This window comes from Abramis brama (assembly GCF_963993115.1).
Source record: "Abramis brama genome assembly, chromosome: 15".
NCBI classification, from domain to species: Eukaryota; Metazoa; Chordata; class Actinopteri; order Cypriniformes; family Leuciscidae; genus Abramis; species Abramis brama.
This window is the reverse complement of record NC_139977.1, coordinates 15,787,077-15,809,912: the sequence shown is the minus strand read 5'-3', so window position 1 is coordinate 15,809,912 and position 22,836 is coordinate 15,787,077. Positions and strand designations below refer to the sequence as shown.

Here is a 22,836-nt window from a genome sequence, read left to right as displayed (position 1 = left end):
AATTCTGATAGCCTAACTGTTTCTCAGTTAGAAAAGGTAAAGAAACAACTAGGAATGAATCACATTCAAATATGAGCATGCCAAGCTGAGATACAACTAGGCTATATGAGGATATATTACACTGAAAATTAATAAGCAACCTGGCTCATCAAGTCAAAACGTTTCATTAATATGGCACACAACATTTTTTTAAGAAAGCACAGAATTTGTGTTTCCACAAGTACAGACATAAAACAAAACATTTGAAAAGTACAAAAAAGTAATAAAAAAACCATGTCCCGTTTTTAAATTATGGACAAAAAAGTGAGATTTCAATGATAATTTTGGCCTCTGAACTAGAAAATGTCGGCAATTACCATTTCAGAAATCTGGTCAGCTTAATATTTTAGACAAAATGAAATTATAATAATAAATGCGTTTTGTTCTTGTTTTATACAGTCTTTCTTTCCTCTATGGCTTTGTTACATGTTTCTAAAACAATTGTTGGACTAGTGCGCCGCCCACTGGTCAGTCAGTGCTGTGAAAAAGTGTAATAGGCCACTATTCAGTTTTTTATTAAAGTTTGTAAAGTTAACGTTATTTATTTATTTAAACAGTAGTTTTTGATGCATTATAAAATGGCGTTTTATAATTTTAAATAGGGTCTGACACAGTGTGTCACACAATCATTAGTGTGATGACAACAATTAACTGTTATTTATGGTCTGGGTGAATACTCGATTCTGATTGGCTGCAGGGTGTCCATTAAAAAGTGATAAAGGAGTAAATGAGCTCTGGTGAAAACTGACTGTTTACCGTTCGAAATTAATAAATAAATGCGCTGGCTACATCAGCTGTGAGTAACCATAGCAACAGGCAGTAAACTGAAGGGTTCTACGAGCTGAGCCGCGGACTATAAATATCTCCGGTTGCTAAATCAACCGTCAGGCGTAACCAGGGAAACCAAGTTATTGTTTGTAAAAACTTTCGATTGTAAAACGAATTAAAATATAAACTAATGTTTTAAGAATGTGTTATTTGGCAAGGTGACCATGGTATAAGCGGGTTAATGCCCTTCGAGTTCGAGGTGTCCATTGTCAGGAATTTATGGACTTCGGCGGAGGCAACCGTCCGACGCGCACGCCTCGCCGTCGTCCATTAATACGACAATGGACACCTCGTCGGGCATTAACCCTTAACGTTACATAAAGGATAACGTTAGTTCTTAAGTCGTCTTGAGAAGATGCATAAGTTACTTAAAAAGTTACTAAGAAACGTTAGCCCTCGCGCCATCTAAATGTGCGCTAACTTACAGGTTTAAAATTTGACAGAAAACAGCTTAACCTTCCATTAAAAATGAAAAGAAAAACATCTCACCTTATTACAGCGCTGAAACTGCTTTAATCTGCCGACTGTCGCTGAAATGCAACAAAATGACGACTTCATATGACCTGCACACGCTCAAAATTAATTATATTGTGGGTTTTAACAAGATTAGCTCTAATCTGGAAACCTGTGCATTTACTACATGCTTAAAAATGTTTCAACGCAAACATGCTAGCTCAAGAATGTCGATTTTTCTTCAAGTTTTAGATGTAACGTTACGTACGAACAGGTGTCAACAGTTGGATGACCGTTGGAAGCGTGACGCAGGAAAAAGAAGTGATTCAAGTAGAAGTGTCTTTTTGCGCCACGCCACTAGTGGCACCAAACGGAACTACACACTGACTGTTTCCACACAGGTCTCCTAAAGACACCCCTTCTGCCATTGAAGACACCGCAAGATTTATATATATTTCATCTTACTGTACTTCAAGCCTGTACTATACATCCCAATGAATATGTTTCTTCATTTTCTGCCACTATTTTGTACCAGGGGTTGTTTTTCATTAAAATTTACAGATTTGTAGATTTTTTTATTTTTTTTTAGGTCATACCGGTATATTTAAAAACCAAAAAAAAAAAAACAACAACAACAACAACAACATAACTTTTCATTTATTTTGTTAATTTTTAAATGCAATTTATGCATAGATTTTATTTGGTCTCATGCCCAGGCGTTTAATCTTAAAAGTACTAGCCTATTCATTTAAGAACAGAGATTAAATACAAGACAGACGATGTGTGAAGAAAACAAACAAAACAAAAAAATCAAGGTAAATCCTACCTGTGAACAGAATACCTTTTTTTATGTGCATGATTTCCAACAATTTTGTAAATTTGTCAAATTAAGGAACAATGAAAATATGATTTAATGCTTTAAAAATGATTAAATGAAATATAATTGTATTATAAAAAATACAAAAATTGGAAACTTTATTTTACAGTGTCCTTGTTACATGTTGCATTTACTTACCATAGCAATAACAGCAAATTATGCATAATTACATGCAACTAACCATAACTAAATCCTAATCCTACCCTAACCCTATAGTAAGTACATGTAGTTAATTATTATTACTCAGTACTTAAATATATAATAACACTGTAACAATGACACCTTACAATAAAGTGTAACTATGTGATAGTAAAGTGTCCATCATATTCACACTTTAGAATCTCGCCAGAAGAAGTAGGTCATCCGGGTAGTTTTTGCCTACTCTTTTATGAGTACTGTGAATTCGGACAAACTTCTTTTGTCACATATTGTTTTGTGCCTACTAGTAGGGAAGTATGTCATTTCGGATGCAGCCGATGTGACTGCAAGCAGATTGAGTTAAGGACCTATCAGCCTGTGCCATCTAGTTTCATGACAGAACTCTGTATTTCCATTAATGCCGGGAGTGATGGCTGCACATTTTTTTGTTATAGCAGGTTTTTAGGGTAAACTGATTAATTTTAGGTTAATCAATGACAAACAGACTAAAATCTTCTTTTGACATGACCTTACTTTTTATTTGTATTTTCTTTGAAAAATGAATGATGCATATATTCTTCATTGGAACATGTAATAAACACAGCATAGTTGATTCTTAATCAACAGTAGCGTACTGTTGAAAGCAAGCCCAAAATATCAAACATCAAACTTTTAAAGCCGTAAATGTAAGTATAGCTGAAATTAAGACAAAACTTCTACCTGACTTAGTTGCATACACAGAGCCGGACAGTAACGGAGTACATTTACTTGAGTACAGTACTTAAGTACAATTTTGAGGGATCTGTACTTTACTCGAGTATCATTTTTGGGGAGTACTCATGACTTTACTCAAGTACATTTGAGAGGCAAATATTGTACTCTTTACTCCACTACATTTCTATCCATAACCGTGAGTACCCGATACTTAAAAAAAAAAAAAAAAAAAAAGAAACATCTCGGAAACCCTCAATTTGTTGTTTCCCTCTCAAATGTGATTGGATTGTGCAGGCGCCACTGATTGGGACAGCCTATAAGCAATCACTTTCAGCTTTCCGCCAAAGTCAACTCCATGGTCAGATTTAGATAAGAGACGAAACCATGGACGAAACAATGGATGAAGATGTATAGAATGAATAATGAATAGATGTATTTTTTTCCCCAGGATGGGGGGAAGACTCATGAATATTCATTAGGGAAATCATCCCTGATTGGTCTTAACCCCAGTGACGGGTAGGTTTAGGGGCGGGGTTAGGGAGGTCATAAGACCCCCAGTGACGGGTAGGTTTAGAGGTGGGGTTAGGGGTAGGTCATCAGACCAATCAGGGATGACTTCCCAAATGAATATTCATGAGTCTTCCCCTACCATCCTGGGAAAAAAAATATCGCATCCCGAACCCGTGGCCCACCTCGCCAGACTATTTAAATTTTCTTAACAAGTTAATGATAGTTTTCGCTTCAAGTGTTTGCTGTGTTTACCAATGTAAGCACTGTGGCAGTAGTAATGCAATATTTAGAAAATGTACTCTTGTACTCTTGATACTCAAGTACTTTTAAAAACAAGTACTTTAGTACTTTTACTTAAGTAGACATCTGACTGTAGTACTTTTACTTGTACTTGAGTAAAATTTAGCAAGGGGTATCTGTACTTTTACTCAAGTAATGAAGCTGTGTACTCTGTCCGCCTCTGTGCATACATATACCTCCGGTTTCACAGACAAGGCTCAAGCCAGTCCCAGACTAAAATACATATTTGAGCTGTTTTATCTGAAAGAAACTTGCACTAACATAATTTAAAATGTCCACAGTCATTGTTTTGTCTCAAGATGCACACCAGTAATGTTTTTTTCTAAGGCACGTTTATAAAACCCACTTAAAAGTCCTAATTAAACTAAGGCCTAATCCTGGCTTAATCTAAACCCTGTCCGTGAAACCAGGCCATACAATGCAGACACAATTTTCAGCTGGACAGTGAACTCAAATAGTCACACTGTTCTCAATGTAGTCTGGAGACAGGTAAGGATAGGGCAACATCAGCCGGCTGTTTCTGTCTGCGATGTCTTCTGCTATCATCTTCAGCTCTCTCTGGACTTCCTCCACAAGTTTGACGGTTGCACCACTGCAGAAGTACCACTCATTATAATGGCACAATGGTACCTATAGAGGAAGTAATGGCTAGATGAATAACACATCTGCATCCTACAGTAAATATACAGTATAAAGTTCATGCAGCGATACTCTGGAGGCCAGTGTTAACACTCACAAAGTCAATGGCAGGCTGAGACAGTAGAGATAGGACACTAAGGACGTGGCAAGAGGAGTTCATCTCCGGAAGGAAGGAGAAAAGATCTTCCTCAGACACTGAGTTTTTGGTCTGAGAAGGGGGGCGCGACATGGCCGCTGGACTGTTCGGTATCCAAAGGTTAAAATCCAACTAAATGTGAAGAATGAATTTAGTAGATTTGCATTAGCTAAGTTGACATAATGTGCTGTTTCGGAGAACATCTGTCCATTTATTAATAACCAAACATACCTGAGAGAAGTTCACAGCTGCATGAAGTGCTGAGCAGGAGAAGATCACCATGGTTACAAACTTGCACATTTCATATGCGGTCTGAAATGACTGTGGAACTCCTAGAGATGATATGAAGGCAAAGCAAAGATCATTTTATGCATTTTACATCACTATGAAGAATATATGGAGTAGATGGATAGTAAAACTTTGTCTTCAGTAAACTCTCTGTCAACTTGTTGGACTTCACCTTTGACTCCTGGTCTTCACTAAGCATATTGGTCTCTTTATGTGGTCTAAGGCCCTGTTTACACCTGGTATTAAGATGCGTTTTGGTTGATCGGTTCACAAGTAAACAAGGGAGACACATACCCGTTTATACCTGGTGTTTTAATCCGTCTCTTTTGTCCTCTTTCAACTACTTCTGTCCTGATTTCTTTGAGGGGAGGGTCTATGTATGTGTTTTTTCATATCTTTCGATCTAATGGACAAAATAAGCTTGCGCAATTCACATATGAATGCAACCGGAGACAATGGAAAAACATACGGAGAGCAGCAGCTTTTCTTTCTGCTCTGACACCCTGGCCGAACGCTGTGAGTGCGTGTTAGAAAAGGGAATGGCGAGAGAACATTGTGCTAGGTAAGTTTTTCGTCATCAAACCAAACTCAGGTCTCCAGCTGACAAAGTTTAAATCCCGTCTGGCTAGTGCACTTCCCGTAATGTTGACGCATTGGGTCAGCAAGCGTCTTTTGTGGCAGTTCGAACACATTCGACCACATAATTATTTACACTACAAAAGCAATCCGGTCAAATGCGTTTTCGACTACCCCTGGAAGTGGTCCAAAGTGGACAAGCTCAAAATGTTTTAGACCCTGTTTACACCTGTATATAGGGTCGTACACTTGTGATCCGATCGACTAAAATGCATCTTAATACCAGGTGTAAACAGGGCCTATCTGTCATTCCCCTACAAACCTATGTGAGTGAGGCCAAGAAATCCCTCCGTGAAGATCTCTCTAATCCAGTTTTGTAGTTCACAGTCATGCTGGACATCCTCATCATTAGAGTAATACAAACGAATCCAGCCTGCAACGAATCTGAATGGGAAATGCAAATCATGTGCTTACTTCAAACCTAAAGACACAGATTCAGAAAATGCTGGATGCTGATGATGTACCTGTGTAGAGCGTCCCAGACCCTGAGAGCATCTTGAGCGTAATAGCAGATAGGTAGTGCATCCAGTCCTCTCCCTTTTACGTCATCTGGCACACACATTGAGCTGTAGGTGAGGCGTTGTGTTGCTCGAGCCATCAGCAGCGGAATTGCCTCCAGGCCACACGCTATTGACTATAGAGAACAGAAACATAAACTGTATAAAATTAAACTAAATCAGGAGTTAAAATAAGATTCTCTCTGTCACTCCCTTCACAGAGTATACAGTAGATAATAAACACACCAACCTTGTCAAAAACACCTTTTGTGGCCAGAAGAGTGGCTCTAGCCTGAATGTTAATCTGAAGTGTGCTGCGGATATGAGGCATCAGGAGCTGAAAAACAAAGGCACAATTTATAGGTTTAGTTATAGAAATCAAACTTTCACTCTTAAGTCCATTCATGGTGAGGCCCAACTCTTTAAAGCATCAAAATGATCAATTAACCACAAAAGCCCGTAACGGCAGGCTAAAACAAAACGGGTGAAATTAATTTTATTTCAGTGCCTAATGAATTGTCTATATCATACATGTCTGTAAAGAGAAGAAAAGTAAATTATTTTCTGATTGTTTTGGGTTTTTATGGAAGACCATTTCTACCACATAAGAAAGAAATATGATTTGGTAAATCATAATTATGACATAAAAAGTCACAATTATAAGATATTAAGCTACAATTAATAGATAAAAAGTCAAAATGATGACATAAGTTGAAATGATGGCAAAAAGTCATTATATGGAAGCCCATATAAGAAAATTAAAAAACATGCTTTGAATAAGCATAATGAAAAAAAAAATATGTGTTGAATTTACTTAAAATATTCGTGAGCCATTTTTGCCACAATTTTTAAGTAAATCCAACTTGGATCAATTTGAATAAAAATGAACAAGAAAACCTTTGTTATACTTAAATATATGAGTTCACTCATCATACTTTACTTAAACAGAACAGAATATAATCTACTAAGTAATTGCAAGTTGTATTAACTCAACATTTAATTTTTATTAATTGAGTTGATCCAACATAAAAATTAGCTATTGAATAAAACTGTGGAGATACTATGTTAATATTATGACATAGTAAGTCATAATTATGAAATACAAATTTCTAAAGCACAATTACGAGACAAAGTCTAAATTGGTAGGTCTATAAAAAGTCTAAATCATGATATAAAATATCATAATCATTACATTAAAAAGTCAATGTATACTTTTTGTGTAATGACTTTATATGAATAATTTTGATTTAGTATGTCATAATTATAATTTACCAAAGCATGATATTTGTTTAGTATATGGAGGAAATGGGCTTCCATATAACTATAAAAATAAAAGTTTACAAAATAAGACTTTTTTGTTAAATTATGGCTTTAATCTCATAATTTTGACTTTTTATGCAATAATTATGACTTTTATGTCATAATTACAATTTACCAATGCATTTCCTTCTTATTTGGCAAATATGTGTGTAGAATAATTTAAACACATTTTTCACACAGCATAAAAAATAAATAGGAAATTATTTCACCTTTGCCTTCAGGGCTTCTGTAAATAACTGTTTTGCAGAGAAGATGAATTAATTTGTTCTGTATTTTTGGGCTGAGCATTGTCTGTTTCTACCTGATGTAGAGGATGAATCTCCGGTAGCTGTCTGAGCGTAGCGGTACAGCACACCTCTCCTAAAAGATGAGTGCGCAAGAAATGGGAAAGTAGTTGATGGACCAGAAAATCTGAATTACGGACCCACATCTTTGCTAACAACCAATCCGGTGCAGCATCAGAGGGCAAGAAAACAGGATTCTGTGGACCAGGAATCTGTTGAAGCTGAAATATAAGTATAGTTTAAGATTTGTTTAAGATTTCAGCTTTCATTTGGTCAATAAAACTCATCCAAAATGAATTTTGTGTAACTAATCACAGATTGCTGACTATTACAATAACAAGTCGTTATAAAACCATACTTGTATGGCAATGGGCTTCAGTTCTCCATGTCTGTTGTAATGCAGCAAACATAAGGGAGCAGACAAGTATGTCTGTTTCTCATTGATAATATTAGCAGGCAGCTGATCAAGCACTTCATAATCCAGAAGATACACATGTCCTCTCTGTGGAAAATATAAGTTATAAACAATGACAATTATGTTACAAAGTGATGAATCCAAATGCCCTAAAAGTCACACTTGCACACAAACACACCTCCATCTCCTGCTCCAATGATGAGTCTTCTGGTAGAAAAGGTTTGACCATCTCTGAAGTGACAGACAGGTTAGGTGGCAGGTTATGGATCTGTCTGATATACAAAGGATTGCAGCCATTTAGGCACTGATATCCAAAGAATGCATCCTCATTCCAGTGATCCTGAACATATCCTACAAGAAAAATGCACAGCAAAATATATATATATATATATATATAGTTTTATTACTGTAATTTGTAAAATGCTATTTATTTGTTTGGCATACTGGCAACGGTGTTCTCTCTTCCATTGAAAAGGAAGAATGTCTCAAGTTCCTGTAGGCTGCTCCAAGATGTTCTTCTTTCAATAAAACCCTTTATGTAGTGCACATTGTTAACTGGGCTGACAGACAAACAAAGTGAAAATATCCCACTGTGAATTTCAGTTCAGGTGACATAAGATTGAATTAATATCAAACTAGTCTGAATTGAATCTTTAATACAGTGAAACCATACCGTTGACGGATGTAACTCAAATTGAGTCCTAGAGCTGTCACACTGGACATGTTTACACAGTGAGGACCACCTTCAACAAATGTGCCCCACCTATAGATATAAAACAACTTATTTTTTAACTAATAAAAAAGATGGAAGGACAAGTATAGCTGCACGATTATTCATTAAAAGATTGTGAATCTAGATTCAAACACCCACACGTTCACACAATAAATGACAGCTGTTTGCTTTTGTCTGTTAAACCTTTGATACAATCACACCAGAACATTCAAATTTGCACTGCTGCTGACCCAGAGAGAGCAGTTATCATGTATAGGTATCAAACAGCTTCACAAACAGTCTTTTCAACCACAAAGTATTGTTATTTCAGTGTTGCAAATATTCAAATTATCAACAAAAAAAAAAAATATATATACTGTAAATGAAGAGTTCAGATGCAAAAGCCTCTAAGTGCCATCTGAAATTTTCTTCTAGAATTATCATTTTTATCAAGCTCGTATATTTAAGTTCAATAATTTCACTTAAATGGCAATGCAAATTACCTATTAATTGTCATTTAAGTGAAATTACTTAACTTAAATATACAAGCTTTATAAAAATGATAATTCTAGAAGAAAATTTCAGATGGCACTTAGAGGCTTTTGCATCTGAACTCTTCAATATAGTTCGGATATAAACAATGGTGTCTATGGAAGCTATCATAATTGAGCATATCACCTTCTGAAAGTAACATGGTGCTTCAAATAATAATTGTATCGATTACATTGTTATACCAGTAGGTGGCGATAATACATTTGCCATTCGGTCAAGAGATTCGTTCAAAATGGCAGAGGCTGAATCCGAAATCACCCCTAAACCCTCATTCACTATTCCCTCATTCACAGTTTTTCTCGATTGCTTAAACACTATAACCAGGCTTTTGAACTAAAATTTCAAAACCATAACGCCATTTATCAAAAAGCACACCCATTTCACTAAACTATAAACACTATTCCCTGTTTTGACACGAGTCAGATTTGTTGAACTGTCACTGCAAAACTCTACACACAAATCCCTTCATTTCTCATTGCTTAGACCATGTTGTCATTTAGAAAGCACTAGCATTCAAAATTGTTCACTCAAGTCAGCACAGCTTCAGCTCAGTTAGCACACAATTATCCAGGTGGAAACACTAAGAGTCAAAATTTAACACACATCAATCAGATCCTTCAATAGATATATAAAAGGGCCCAAATCAGTTTATTGCGTTTTGGAACAATGGATCCAGAAAGACATGAAGGAAGAGCGATAAGAATGAGGAGGAGGAAGGGCAAGGACAAGAAGACAAGCAGTCTCAGATGAAATTCAAGCCACTCTATTTGCCCATGTCTTTGTCAATGGTGTGACTATGAGGGAGGCTCAGCTACGAGTAAGGCCAAATTTGAGTTGCTTTACCGTCGCCTCGAGAACCTTCAGGGAGGTGTGGTGGCAAACAAAATTCTATCACTGAATAAGAGACAAACATTTCCAATAGTCTTTGATGAGGTTTATTTTCTTGCAAGAAAAGGCCAGTAGTCGTACAGTCACACAGAGTGGCTGCAGAGTGTGACAGTGAAGGGAGGGCATCCTTTCTCCTTTATAGTCTTGACTCCCAGAATGTTATCTTTCTAGGCAAATGATGGTATTTCAACCATATGTGGAACATTCTTAGACGTATCCATCATATTGTATCCTTGAGTGGAGACCCTCCTGTTACGTCCCAACACTCTTTACCAATCTAATACAATTCGAATTCCATATTAGAATATGGTTTGTGTGTGCTCTTTTACTGTCATATGTTGGTCACACACATCTTAATGTAAGTAAATATAAAAAAAAATTAGAGGAGAGAGTAAAAAAAAGAGTAAAAAAAAAAAAGAGTAAAACAGGAAAAAAATATATTTTTGTGTGTGTGTTCCCCTTCGAGGGAACTCGCACTGCGTCGTCGTCGTGACGACACTTTGGGGAACACCCCCAGCGTAACGCATCTGAAGCATGAATGAAATCTGTCCAATCCTGATTGGTGCTGCGTCATGACGTAGTAGATGACGGCATAACCGGAAGATACAAAGGGACGCCGGCACAAACACACGTTAGCTTTTTGCTCTTCAGCTAAAGCGCTCTTTGTGAATTGTTTGTCCTATTTACTGTTGTTTGTCATATCAAGTTACCACAAGCATGTCTAGCGAGCAGTTCAGACGGTGTGTGCACCCGTGTCCGCGCTATTTATCGGGCACGGACACACACCAGCTCTGTGTACATTGTCTGGGTGTGCAGCACGCTAGGGCGGCTCTCGAGGGAGCCGCCTGTAGCGAGTGTGATAAGCTGCCGCTCAGGGTGTTGCGCTCGCGGCTGGCCGTGTTCAATGAGGGCGGCCAAGCTCGCGAGCCCCGCCGTTCTGGGCCCGCCGTTGCTGAGGCAGCGCGGCGCCGCAGATCGTGGGGCTCGCAGATGGATCTTTCAGGGGGACTCGGGACTGATTCGTCATCTTCCCAGTCCTCGTCTGAAGATTCAGATGCTCTCCCGCCTCGTGTGGAAGCCCGCGATGCGGCTTCTTCCCGCGAGGTGGAGGCACCGATGCTTCAGTTATCTGGCTCTGAGGGGTCAGATGCTTTGAGCATCGAGGCGGGTGTTGTGGAGCCCCATCCACCGCTTCACGCACCCGCTCAAGAGGAGCTGGTGGAGGTTTTGACCCGCGCTGTGGCCAAATTAAATATTAATTGGCCACAAGAAGAACCTGTAATCCAGCCAGCCAGTAAGCTGGATGAAAGGTTTTTCAAGCGCCGGTCTCAACCTCCACGCCGGGGCCTTCCGTTTTTCCCTGACTTGCACAATGAGTTGTGCAAGTCGTGGGAAAAACCATATTCAGCCAGGCTCTCCAACCCCCCAGTGCTTGATTTTGCAAATGTATTGGGGGCGGCTGAGCGTGTACTTGGAGAGGTCTCTCACGAGCTACCTCTCTCCCGAGGCCGCATCGTCCCTTAAGGCCCCGGTACTGCCCACTAAGCCGTGCCGCGATACATCAGCGCTGGTGGGCAGGGCCTATATGGCGGCCGGGCGGGCTGGTAGCTGTCTGCACACTATGGCGGTGCTGCAGGCCTACCAGGCCGACCTCCTTAAGGAGCTGGATGAGGGCCAGGGTCCCTCTCCAGAGGACATACTGGAGCTTAGGAAGGCCACCGATTTGTCTCTCCGCATCACCAAGGAGACGGCCCGTGCCATCGGCCGCTCCATGGCTGGTTTGGTGTGTGTGGAGAGACATTTGTGGCTGAATTTATCGGGGATGAAAGAGAAGGAGAAACATTTTCTCTTAGATTCCCCGATCTCGCCTTCTGGACTTTTCGGCGGTGCGGTTGAGACCGTCGTCGGGAGGTTCCAGGAGGTGAGGAAGCAGTCGGCGGCCTTCCAGCAATATCTCCCCCATCGCTCCAGCTCCTCGAGGAAGGCTGCCTCTAAAGGGCAGCCTCGGCCGTCTACCAGCTCCTCGCACCGTCAGGTGCAAAAAGAGAGTGTCGCCACCCGCGCCCCTCCCGAGGGAGCCTGGCAAAGGAGGCGGCGCTCTCGAGGTAAGCCTTTGGAGCCTAAGGTCGATCTGAGGACCGTCCTTCAGGCAAAGAAAGCTTCCTCTAAGCGGTCCTAGTTGCGGCCGGACCGCTGAGAGCTGTCCCCCCCGGGGTGGAGCGATTGAGGTCGCCTCCCTCCCGGAGCTCTCGGGAAATCAGTGTAGTGCTCCCGCCGTCCAGTACGCTTCGGGCCACACTGATTTCCCGCGCACGCACGCCGCTCCAGCCGCCTCAAGTAAGACCTGCGGCTGGGCAGCGAACGCGTACGCACACCGAAAATCATTCTCGACTGCTCCCTGCCGGTCAGCCGCTTCAGGGGGTCAGGAACGAGTCTCGGTTGACACCCGAGGCCAGTCTCGAGAGGCTGGTTCCCTTAGTAGATTATCTCGGCGCATGGTCATGCCTTCCGAATATATCTGCATGGGCCCTGCGTACTGTAGAGCTGGGTTACAGACTGCAGTTCAGCTCCCCTCCTCCAAAGTTCAACGGGGTGGTCTGGACTGTGGTCGGCCCAGAGCAGGTTCGGGTTTTGGAACAGGAAGTTCAATCCCTGTTGGTCAAGGAAGCCATAGAACGTGTTCCTCTGCCAGACAGGGAGTCCGGGTTCTACAGCCGGTACTTCATAGTTCCCAAGAAGGATGGGGGGTTGCGTCCAATAATAGATCTCAGGCACTTGAATCGTTCTCTGAGGAGATTCAGGTTCAAGATGCTCACAATTCCAGCCATCGTGAGTCAGATCCAGTTCGAGGACTGGTTCGTCACGATAGTTCTACCAGAAAGACTCGGGAGACTAAATACTGTGACAATTAACCATTTATTAGCAACCCAGCAAGCAATAAAGTTCTTTGGCGTAGGCCCCGTCCGTAGCTCGAAATCTGAGGGTCCGGACTCTGCATATCCTGCCTGAAGATCAAGGCAGGGGCGCAGCCAACCCCCGTGAGGTATGGAAGGGACCATCCTGGTGATGGTGAGGAGGATGAGGGAAGGATTCAATTTGGAGGAGGTGGGGAGGATGGTGGTGAATTGAAGCGTCAGCATCTGCGAACTCAAACATGAGTAAGTACCGATCTTATATACCACAAGTGTTGGAATGTGATTGGATAGATAAAAAGTAGAGTGACGTAACAATTAAGTCTTCCTGGCAGAACTTAATGCTAGAGCTTTCATATCTGAAGGACGCATACTTCCATATATCCATCCTTCCATGTCACAGGAAGTTCCTGAGGTTCGCTTTCGGGGGCGAAGCGTACCAATATCGGGTTCTTCCCTTTGGCCTAGCTCTTTCCACTCGCACCTTCACCAAGTGCATGGATGCAGCGCTGGCTCCGCTGAGACTCCAGGGCATTCGTGTACTCAATTACATCGACGACTGGCTAATATTAGCCAAGTCGTACGATATGGCAGTTCGACATCGAGATGTCGTTCTGGCCCATATCAGGTGCTTGGGACTGAGACTCAACACAAAGAAAAGTGTGTTGACGCCCTCCCAGAGGACTACGTTCCTGGGAGTGGTATGGGACTCCACGACGATGCGGGCACAAATGTCTCCTGCACGGGTGGAATCCATACGGGCGATGGTCTCCAGAGCAAAGCTAGGCCACAACCTCACTGTGAAGCAGTTTCAGAGACTGCTGGGGCTCATGGCAGCAGCGTCCAACATCATACCTTTTGGCCTACTACACATGAGACCCCTACAGTGGTGGTTGAGAGCCAAGGGGTTTTCCCCGAGGGGAAATCCGTTCCGTATGATCAGGGTAACGCGCAAATGCCTTCGTTCTCTCGTCATATGGAAGAAACCTTGGTTCCTGTCCCAGGGACCGGTGCTGGGAGCATCATGTTGCCGGAAAACCGTTTCAACAGATGCCTCCCTCACTGGTTGGGGCGCGGTCATGGACGGCCGCTTTGCGAGAGGTCTGTGGGAGACCCGGCATTTTTCCTGGCACATCAACTGCCTGGAAATGCTGGCGGTCTACAAAGCTCTGAGGAGCTTTTTCCCGGACCTCCGCGGCCACCATGTCCTGATACGCTCGGACAACACTTCTGTAGTCGCGTATCTGAATCATCAGGAGGGTCTGAGGTCGCGCCCTCTATGCAGACTGGCACACCAGATCCTTCTGTGGTCCCAGGGGAAACTGTCGTCTCTCAGAGCAATGTATGTCCCCGGAGACCAAAATCAGGGAGCAGACGTCCTGTCGAGACAGGGGCTGAGGCCTGGGGAGTGGCGACTCCACCCCGAGGTGGTGGAAGCCATGTGCGTGAGATTCGGCCCAGTGGAAGTGGATCTGTTCGCGTCTCAAGAGACGTCCCACTGTCCACTGTGGTTCTCTCTCAGGCATCCAGCTCCGCTGGGGCTGGACGCCATGATGCAGACGTGGCCGAGGCTGCGTCTGTACGCATTTCCCCCGATCGCTCTGCTCCCGGGAGTCTTGGAGCGGGTCCGCCGGGAGGGGATCAGTCTACTTTTAGTAGCACCCCGCTGGCCGACCCGAGAATGGTTCTCGGACATTGTAGCACTGCTGGACGGCCTTCCGTGGCAGGTCCCTCTGAGGAGGGATCTGCTGTCGCAGGCAGGGGGCACAATATTTCACCCCCGGCCAGAGCTGTGGAACCTCTGGGTCTGGCCCCTGAGGGGGCCCGGTACCTAGAGGCTGGCCTGTCAGCAGGTGTTGTCGAGACCTTACTCAGCTCCAGGGCTCCTTCTACCAGGAGACTGTACAGCCTGAAGTGGAATGTGTTTTCCACTTGGTGTAGAGAGCGTGAGGTGGACCCAGTTAACTGCCCAGTGGCTTCAGTGCTGGAGTTCCTCCAAGATCGTTTCTCCGCCGGTCTTACCCCGTCCACACTTAAGGTGTATGTGGCTGCCATTGGGGCTTTCCACTCGCCTGTAGGTGATGGGCCTTTGGGGAAGCACCATCTGGTTGTACGTTTCCTCCGTGGGGCTCGGAGGATGAGGCCTGCGGCTCGCTCCAGAGTCCCAATCTGGGACCTGGCGGTGGTACTTGAAGGGTTGGCTGAGGCCCCCTTCGAGCCACTGGAGTCGCCTGAGGCAAAGAACCTGACCCTTAAGGTGGCCTTTCTCCTTGCTATCACTTCTCTGAGGAGAGTGGGGGATCTCCAGGCCTTGGCAATAACGCCAACTTGCCTGGAGTTTGCCCCTGGCGGAGTTAAGGCCATCTTACATCCTAGACCGGGCTATGTGCCCAAGGTGCCATCGAATGTGGCACGGTCAGTGGTTCTTCAGGCTTTCCATCCTCCGCCTCAGGGGACGGCGGAAGAGGGGAGACTTCACCTGCTCTGCCCAGTCAGAGTCCTGAGAGTGTACTTGGAGAGGTCTTCTCAGTGGAGGAAGTCAGACCAGTTGTTGGTGTGCTTCGGTTCACCCAAGAAAGGGCTGCCTGCATCTAAACAGACAATCAGCAATTGGATTGTCCAGGCTATAGCCACGGCTTATCAGGTGCGCAACTTGCCTTCACCTATGGCCGTGAGGGCACATTCCACCAGGGGCATGGCCTCCTCGGTGGCCCTCCTTTCTGGCGTCTCGCTTCAGGAGATCTGCGAGGCGGCCGGGTGGGCCACTCCGCACACCTTCATACGTTTCTACAGTCTGCAACTCCCTGTGACGCCTGGCGCCAGAGTGCTCGCGTCCTAAGTGTGCCTGGTCTCCCAGCTTCACACTAGGGCGGGCGTGATTACGGTGTGGCATAGTGGGCATTACGTTCCCCAAAGTGTCGTCACGATGACGACGCAGTGCGAGTTCCCTCGAAGGGGAACGTCTTGGGTTACGACTGTAACCCTTGTTCCCCGAGAAGGGAACGAGACACTGCGTCTCGTCGCCACACCTATCACGGTCAGAGCGCTTGCTTCATCGCAAATAGCTAACGTGTGTTTGTGCCGGCGTCCCTTTGTATCTTCCGGTTATGCCGTCATCTACTACGTCATGACGCAGCACCAATCAGGATTGGACAGATTTCATTCATGCTTCAGATGCGTTACGCTGGGGGCGTTCCCCAAAGTGTCGTCACGACGACGACGCAGTGTCTCGTTCCCTTCTCGGGGAACAAGGGTTACAGTCGTAACCCGAGACGTTTTCTGTGTATGAATAAAAATGTGCCAATGTATCCACTGGTTGTGTCTTTTGTGTTCATCATGTGAAAAGGTTTGTGAGGGGGGGAACCACAAGCAACATAACTTACCAGTTTTGGAAATGTTGTTTTGAATTATTGCACCAGTGTCTTAGACTATGTTGTAGTGTGTGTGATTTTGAGGGCTTGTGTGTCCTGTCTGAGGGCAAAGTTTGTTTTTTCAGCAAGAGTGAATGATTTTGAGTGTTGAGCTTCATTTTGACCTGAAAATAGGATGTTTGGGGAATTGGGTGAGACGTTATGGATTTGTGTTTATAGTTTTGAGAATACGAGGCATAGTTTCAAGAAATGTGTTTAAGCAATCGAGAAAAACTGTAATACTGTTCACTTGAAAAAGTGAATGAAAGGATTGAGCGAATTCGGAGAGCCGTTGAGCGTACACCGGTTGTACACTGGTTATTGCAGTGCGATGTGGGATTGAATAACACTTAATACACTGAATGCACTCAATTAACGTCCACTGCGGTTTCGGACACCACTAAAAATGGCTGTCCCTTCAAATAACGCTCTATTTGGGGTATAGGGGGCGATTTCGGATTCAGCCTGATTCATCCAGTAATGAAACAAGTGAAGTATTTATGAGTCACTGAATCATTCACTCAACTCGATTTTTTAAAATAATTTATTCATATTAAATAAACATTTTAAATAGACTGCAGCAATTCATTTCTCAGAACCTCTGGTAAATTACATGCTATTTTGTTTAGTTGTCTATTCAGAATTGTGGGAGAATCGTGATCTTAATTTGAAACAAAAAAAACGTGATTCTCAATTTATCCAGAATCGTGCAGCTCTAATTGATGAGTAAAAAATGTTTTACCTGATAAACTCTTGTTTATGTTGGAGATCCCTCTCCCTGTGATCGATTAGGATTGCTAATGTTTCCTCCTTTTTCAGACAGGCTAAAGGAATTTTGGGAAAGATTGAGAGAATTTGATATAAAGTAAAGAAAATAATTTAAGAAAGAAAGAAAATAAACAGACACACCCCACCTTTCTCGTTCCGAAGCTCAACGCAACCATCTGCTGTCCGGATCCATTTATGGCAAGGAAAAACCTCCATCTCAGGATCCTCAGAACTCCGTCTCACCTGCACATCCCGACAGTGCCAGTCCAGGTCCGGAAAGCCAGGCTGAGCCTCCAAACGGAGTCTCAACAGAACCACTACACCAACTTCCTCTTTAGGCTTGATGACAACTGTACAAGCCTGTCTCAAAAGAAAAACAGCACATTTGCATTTGTGCTAGATTAATTTACTATGGGATCACAGTATTAAAGACTGCTGCCATTGTGAATGACTCTGTTATTGTAACAGTCATTTGATATATTACATGATAGGCATATCTAGTTGGGTTTAGTGTGGGTTAAAGTGCCTTAGCAGGTACTGGAGTGAACTGGAGCTGTACTATATTTTTTAGATTATTTATATTTATATTTATGCATTTAGCAGTTGCTTTTATCCAAACCAACTTACAAAAGAGGAACAAAAGCAATTTGTCAAAGAGCCAATAATATTTGTAATGGCAAGTTTATTAGAGAATAAGATAAGAAAGCAAACCGCAGAAGAGGAGAAATGAAGAGGGGGAAAAATGTTTTTTTTTTTGTGTGCGCTTGCAAGTGTGTGTAAGCGCATTGGTTTAAGGGTGTTAGGTAGTGAAGTGCTTGCTGAACATTGTTACAAGTTTGGGGTAAGTGCGATTTAAAAAAAGAAAAGAAACTAAAGCTTTTATTTATCAAGTGGCAGTAAAAATGTTTTTTCTATTTCAAATGAATGCTGTTCTTTTGAACCATCTATACATCAAAAAATCCTGAAAAATGTCTCAGGGTTTATTTCTAGTAAAATATTAACCGTTTTCAACATAAAATACACACAATAAATGTTCCTTGAGCAGCAAATCAGCATATTAGAATGATTTCTGAAGGATCATATGTCACTGAAGACTGGAGTAATAATGCTGATAACTCAGCTTTGCATCACAGGAATAAATTACATTTTAAAATATTCTAATAGAAAACAGTTAATTTGTAATAATATTTCACGATTTTGATGTTTTTACCAACTTTTGAACAGTACATAATCTGACATAATTATTTAATGTTTATTGTGTTATAATATCTTGTGCATTACAACTACTTACTGTATGTATTTGAAATGAATGAGACTTTTAGTTTTTGACATAAATAGGCACAATGTTAACGTGGTTCAAAAAGTATATACCTCCATGAAAGTAAAAGCCATATACTGTCCCTTAATAAAAAAGTTCATTTCTGAAACTGTATGGGCTTATGTTCTTATGGTTTCATTGTATTTGCAAACTGATAAACCTGTTCTGTTAACTTCCTTAATTTCATCTGTGTTCAGAGCCATGTGATGTCTTCTCAAAAAAAGTGAATGTCTTACTGAGTCTGGCAAGAGATGCTGGTCCACTTTTACCGGAGGGCTCTCGCACAGAGTACCAACCAACGAGATCCAAACGCTGCCATACGTTCCTGAGAGAGAAGATGCTGATGTTCGAATGGTCACATGAAAGCCATCCATTTCTCAGCATATAGGCTAGTTCCCAATAATTAAAAGGTGCGGCCTATGAATGGAAATCATGTGTGAGTTGAAAACAGCCAGACCTTTACAGTACACACACTCACAAGAGACTCCATGAAATCACAAGGACTCAAGATTACTTTGTAGTTCATTTAAAATAAATATTAGAAAGGAAAATAGCAAAATAATGTGCAAATGAAGACGGAAACACAAACAAATTGGAAGCAGAAGCAGTGGGGTGAATGGAAAAAAAATAGGAAAATTACATTTGGGTGTATAAAGAATATTCAAATGTTATCCAGTGATAAGAAAGGTTAATTTCCAACTAGCAGCGAGTTTGATACCAGAGATCTGATATTTAATATTTTACATTTACATTTACAGCAGGCAAAAAGGGCATAATCATTTACGCAGGTGCATGAATCACAAAAATCTCACTGAGTAGCATATATTAACTGGCATGCTACATTATATTAACCCTTTCACACATAAGTTTAAAATATTTTAACTATTTGTAGTTCAGATAGTCCTATGCTTTCGTATTTTTACTCCTTTCTTTTTACAGTTTTTCTGAATTGCTAAAACACATTTCTTGAAACCATCACTCACTTCCTCAAAACCTTAAACACAAAACCAAATTTTCAAACCACATTCAGAGATCCTCTGACTCTTCTGGCAAAATCAAACAATTGCCTCAAAACCATTTTATATGTGCTCAAAATCAAACATTGCTTTCAGATCATACCAGGGCTCCAGACTAACTTTTTTTATTAGGAGCGCTGTAGCCCCTGACTTAAAATTTTAGGAGCGCAAGCAGAAAATTTAGGGGCACACCTTCACATTTCCCCCTAAATAACTATTACAGACAAATGCTTTGATAATAAATAGACTTAGCGTACAGAAATTATGGTGCAGTTTTATCACAGGGCTCCAGACTAACATCTGAGGGCAGCGGCACTAAGTTCTACAGAAAGTGTTTGGTAGCACTGTGGGATGACAAAGCACTGAGCTTAATTTGAGGTGTATAGATAAAGTTCAATTTAATTATTATCATTCATAATGTCTTAATATTAATTCAAAAGCAAAATGAGTGACAAAATAGATATTAGGGAGTGAAAATAGCCAATAAGCTCCCTCAGCAGCTATGTTTACAATGGTAATTTAGTCTTTCTTTTTTTTAAAAAATAAGTGTTTTCCTACTTCTAAAAACTTTCAGTTTTATAAATAGAGACAATCTTTAAAAGGATGAACAAAAATGTTTTGGTCAACACATTAAAAATAACATTTAAATATGATATAGTTTTGAAGTGCTGGAAAAAGATGTGTAGGCTACTTTTATAACCACAGTATACCATTATAGTTATGCCTGGTTCAGATTACACAATTTTTTTGTATGTTACGATAGTCACTGTGTCAGATTACACGATTTTGACTCCTAAAAATCTTGTCATGTCCTGGACAAGAAACATTGTCAGACTACACGTTGCTTTACGAACAGTCATCGCGAGCCGTCTCACACACACATTCACTCGCACATGTACACACACACTCACTCACACACACACACACACACACACACGCTCTCACTCACTCACTCACTCTCACACACACACACACACACACACACTCACTCACTCTCGCTTGCGCACGCACACACACACACACACTCGCGCACACTCTCTCTCACTCACTCTCGCTCGCTCGCTCACTCACTCGCGCGCGCGCGCACACACACACACATTCACTCTTGACGGAACCCGTCATGGAGGACCGTTAAAAAATTAAACATGCTAGTCTTTTTGTCGTGATGTCGTAAAGCATCGTACGCGACGTCGGTTGTCGCCCACTATCACACTATACGAGATGAAATTTACTGGTCGCACATGTGCGACTGGATGTAAAATTCAGTCGCACACACTCAAATTTTGGTCGCAGTCTGGAGCCCTGCATACACAGAGTGAGCCAATATTTTAGACACTACAGATCATTCATTAGACACTACATCAATGGAGAACACAGAATCCAAAGCACACAGCTACAGAAAAAAGTATATTGTAACAAAGTAAACAAATTTTGCAATTATGTAAAAAAAAGTATAGTAATGACAACTTACAGTAGAAATGTGAATAAATTGTATACTGTATGCACTGCAAGTATAGTATTGGACTGAATATTGTATATTGAATGTCTGAAAACTTGCACTTGCATACTGTGGAAATACAGTGACCCAACTGCAAAAGCCAAAAAGGTTACAGTAAAATACTCTAAATGAAAAGCATGTTACAGTCACTCAAAAGAGTTGTGCAACTGCAGAATCAAGGTCAGTGAGAGATTGGTTCTGCTTCAGCATCATGTGTTCCTGTTGGATCCAGCCTGAGGACTTTGTCCACATCACAGACAATATCATCTCTGCAGGCAAAGGGAAAAACCCTAAAGCCAGATCCAGCCTTGACAACATTATCCACACCTGCTCTTCCTCGTCCTCATCCTCTTCCTCCTTGTTCACCACCTCTTTTACACATACTCTTCCTTCTCTCCCTCTTTTATTGTTACCATCCATTATTGGTATCAACATTCAGTGCAACATTTTGAGTCGATTTTGGGACTCTAAACTGACTTGTATTATGTACAGTTGGTTTGATCACATCATTAGAAATAAGTGTGAACAATTTTGACTCGTTGTGTGTAAACGATGACAACTGTGTTGCAGTTGTGTTTAACTTTTGTCTGCCTGTGTTTAGCATTTTGAAACATAAGTGCATCACAGTGAGAAATTTTAGTGAGTGAAATGAGTTTTGAAAAAAGAGAAAAAAGATATGCAAAACAGGGTTTTAACTACCTGAACTTGTTTAATGATTTACAGAAAGAGTATTCGACCAATTGGTTTTAGGCTATTGAGAATTCGGTTCAGAGAATGGGGTTTAGTGTTTTAGCATTTCAGAAAAACTGTAATATCATCGTGATCTTTAGAAGATTATAACATTATTATGGTCGTTATTTGCAAATATTTGCATATAACCTTAGATGTCACAAAAACGGCATTCCGAATTTGAATTGTAAATACATTATTTGCCAAAATAAACAAATATAGGCTATTCCATCTAAAAACTAAAGCCACGCCAAAACGAAAATAATAATTAACACGTTTTTACTCTTTTAAAAAGTTTCAACATTATTTGATATAACTTAGCATACTTAATGAACTCTAAAGCTAAATCTCATTAGATTTTATTAGATTATTACAACGTTGGGTATTCTTCTCATCGGTGCAATATTTGTCAAACTATGCTTTAAACGCGGTCACATGACACGATCAGTACAAAAACAACACGAAAGACAATAAATGCGCAAGTAAAATTGCATGAACTTACCGTGCCAATACTGTAGCTGAAGATCTGAGCCGAGCGCACTGATGGACCTCAGTTTATCGCATTATCACACCTCAGCCAATCACGTGCGTGAGGAGGCTTGGCGCGCGCTCTTCCGGGTGTCTCTGGCGTTTATGGTTTCTGAATTCTGAAGAGTTGTGACTTGTGAAGCGTTGGCACGTGACCTGCGTTGTGCCTTGTTATGTAGTCTGCATAAGCTTGCTGGCTTTACTTTGACCTTCCATTTACGTGTATTGTAAGTGTTAAGTGGATCAGCAAATAATTATGTTCTTGTTACAGTTTTTCACTTTCTCAAAACCTTAAACACAAAACAAAATTTTAAAACCACATTCAGAGAACCTCTGACTCTTCTGGCAAAATAAAACGATTGCCTCAAAACTATCTGTGCTCAAAATCAAACAATGCTTTCAGATCATACAAACAGCGAGTCAATACTAAA

At 41.5% G+C, this 22,836-nt stretch overlaps 1 protein-coding gene across 1 annotated transcript; it reads right to left on the bottom strand.

Moving 5' to 3' along the window:
- Positions 1-2,849: 2,849 nt before the first annotated feature.
- On the bottom strand, positions 2,850-22,504 carry LOC311096930 (hydroperoxide isomerase ALOXE3). The gene is made up of 15 exons (XM_084136375.1): positions 22,380-22,504; positions 18,871-19,051; positions 17,463-17,676; positions 17,291-17,372; positions 8,748-8,837; positions 8,519-8,634; positions 8,253-8,425; positions 8,018-8,161; positions 7,677-7,880; positions 6,306-6,392; positions 6,023-6,192; positions 5,821-5,942; positions 4,866-4,966; positions 4,596-4,766; positions 2,850-4,489 (listed from the first exon to the last, which is right to left on the bottom strand). The coding sequence occupies exons 2-15, from the start codon at positions 19,006-19,008 to the stop codon at positions 4,310-4,312; spliced, it is 1,992 nt and encodes a 663-aa protein (XP_083992501.1). The 5' UTR covers positions 19,009-19,051; positions 22,380-22,504; the 3' UTR covers positions 2,850-4,309.
- Positions 22,505-22,836: the final 332 nt, after the last annotated feature.

What these genes read in the sequence shown, in the direction of transcription:
- LOC311096930 (XM_084136375.1), bottom strand. Translation starts at nt 19,008, where the DNA reads ATGGATGGCTTTCATGTGACCATTCGAACATCAGCATCTTCTCTCTCA. An exon ending in AAGAGAGAACACCGTTGCCA is followed by an intron (nt 8,426 to 8,518) that starts GTATGCCAAACA and finishes TTTTTCTTGTAG; the next exon opens with GATATGTTCAGGATCACTGG. An exon ending in AGATTCATCCTCTACATCAG is followed by an intron (nt 6,393 to 7,676) that starts GTAGAAACAGAC and finishes TTTGTTTTTCAG; the next exon opens with CTCCTGATGCCTCATATCCG.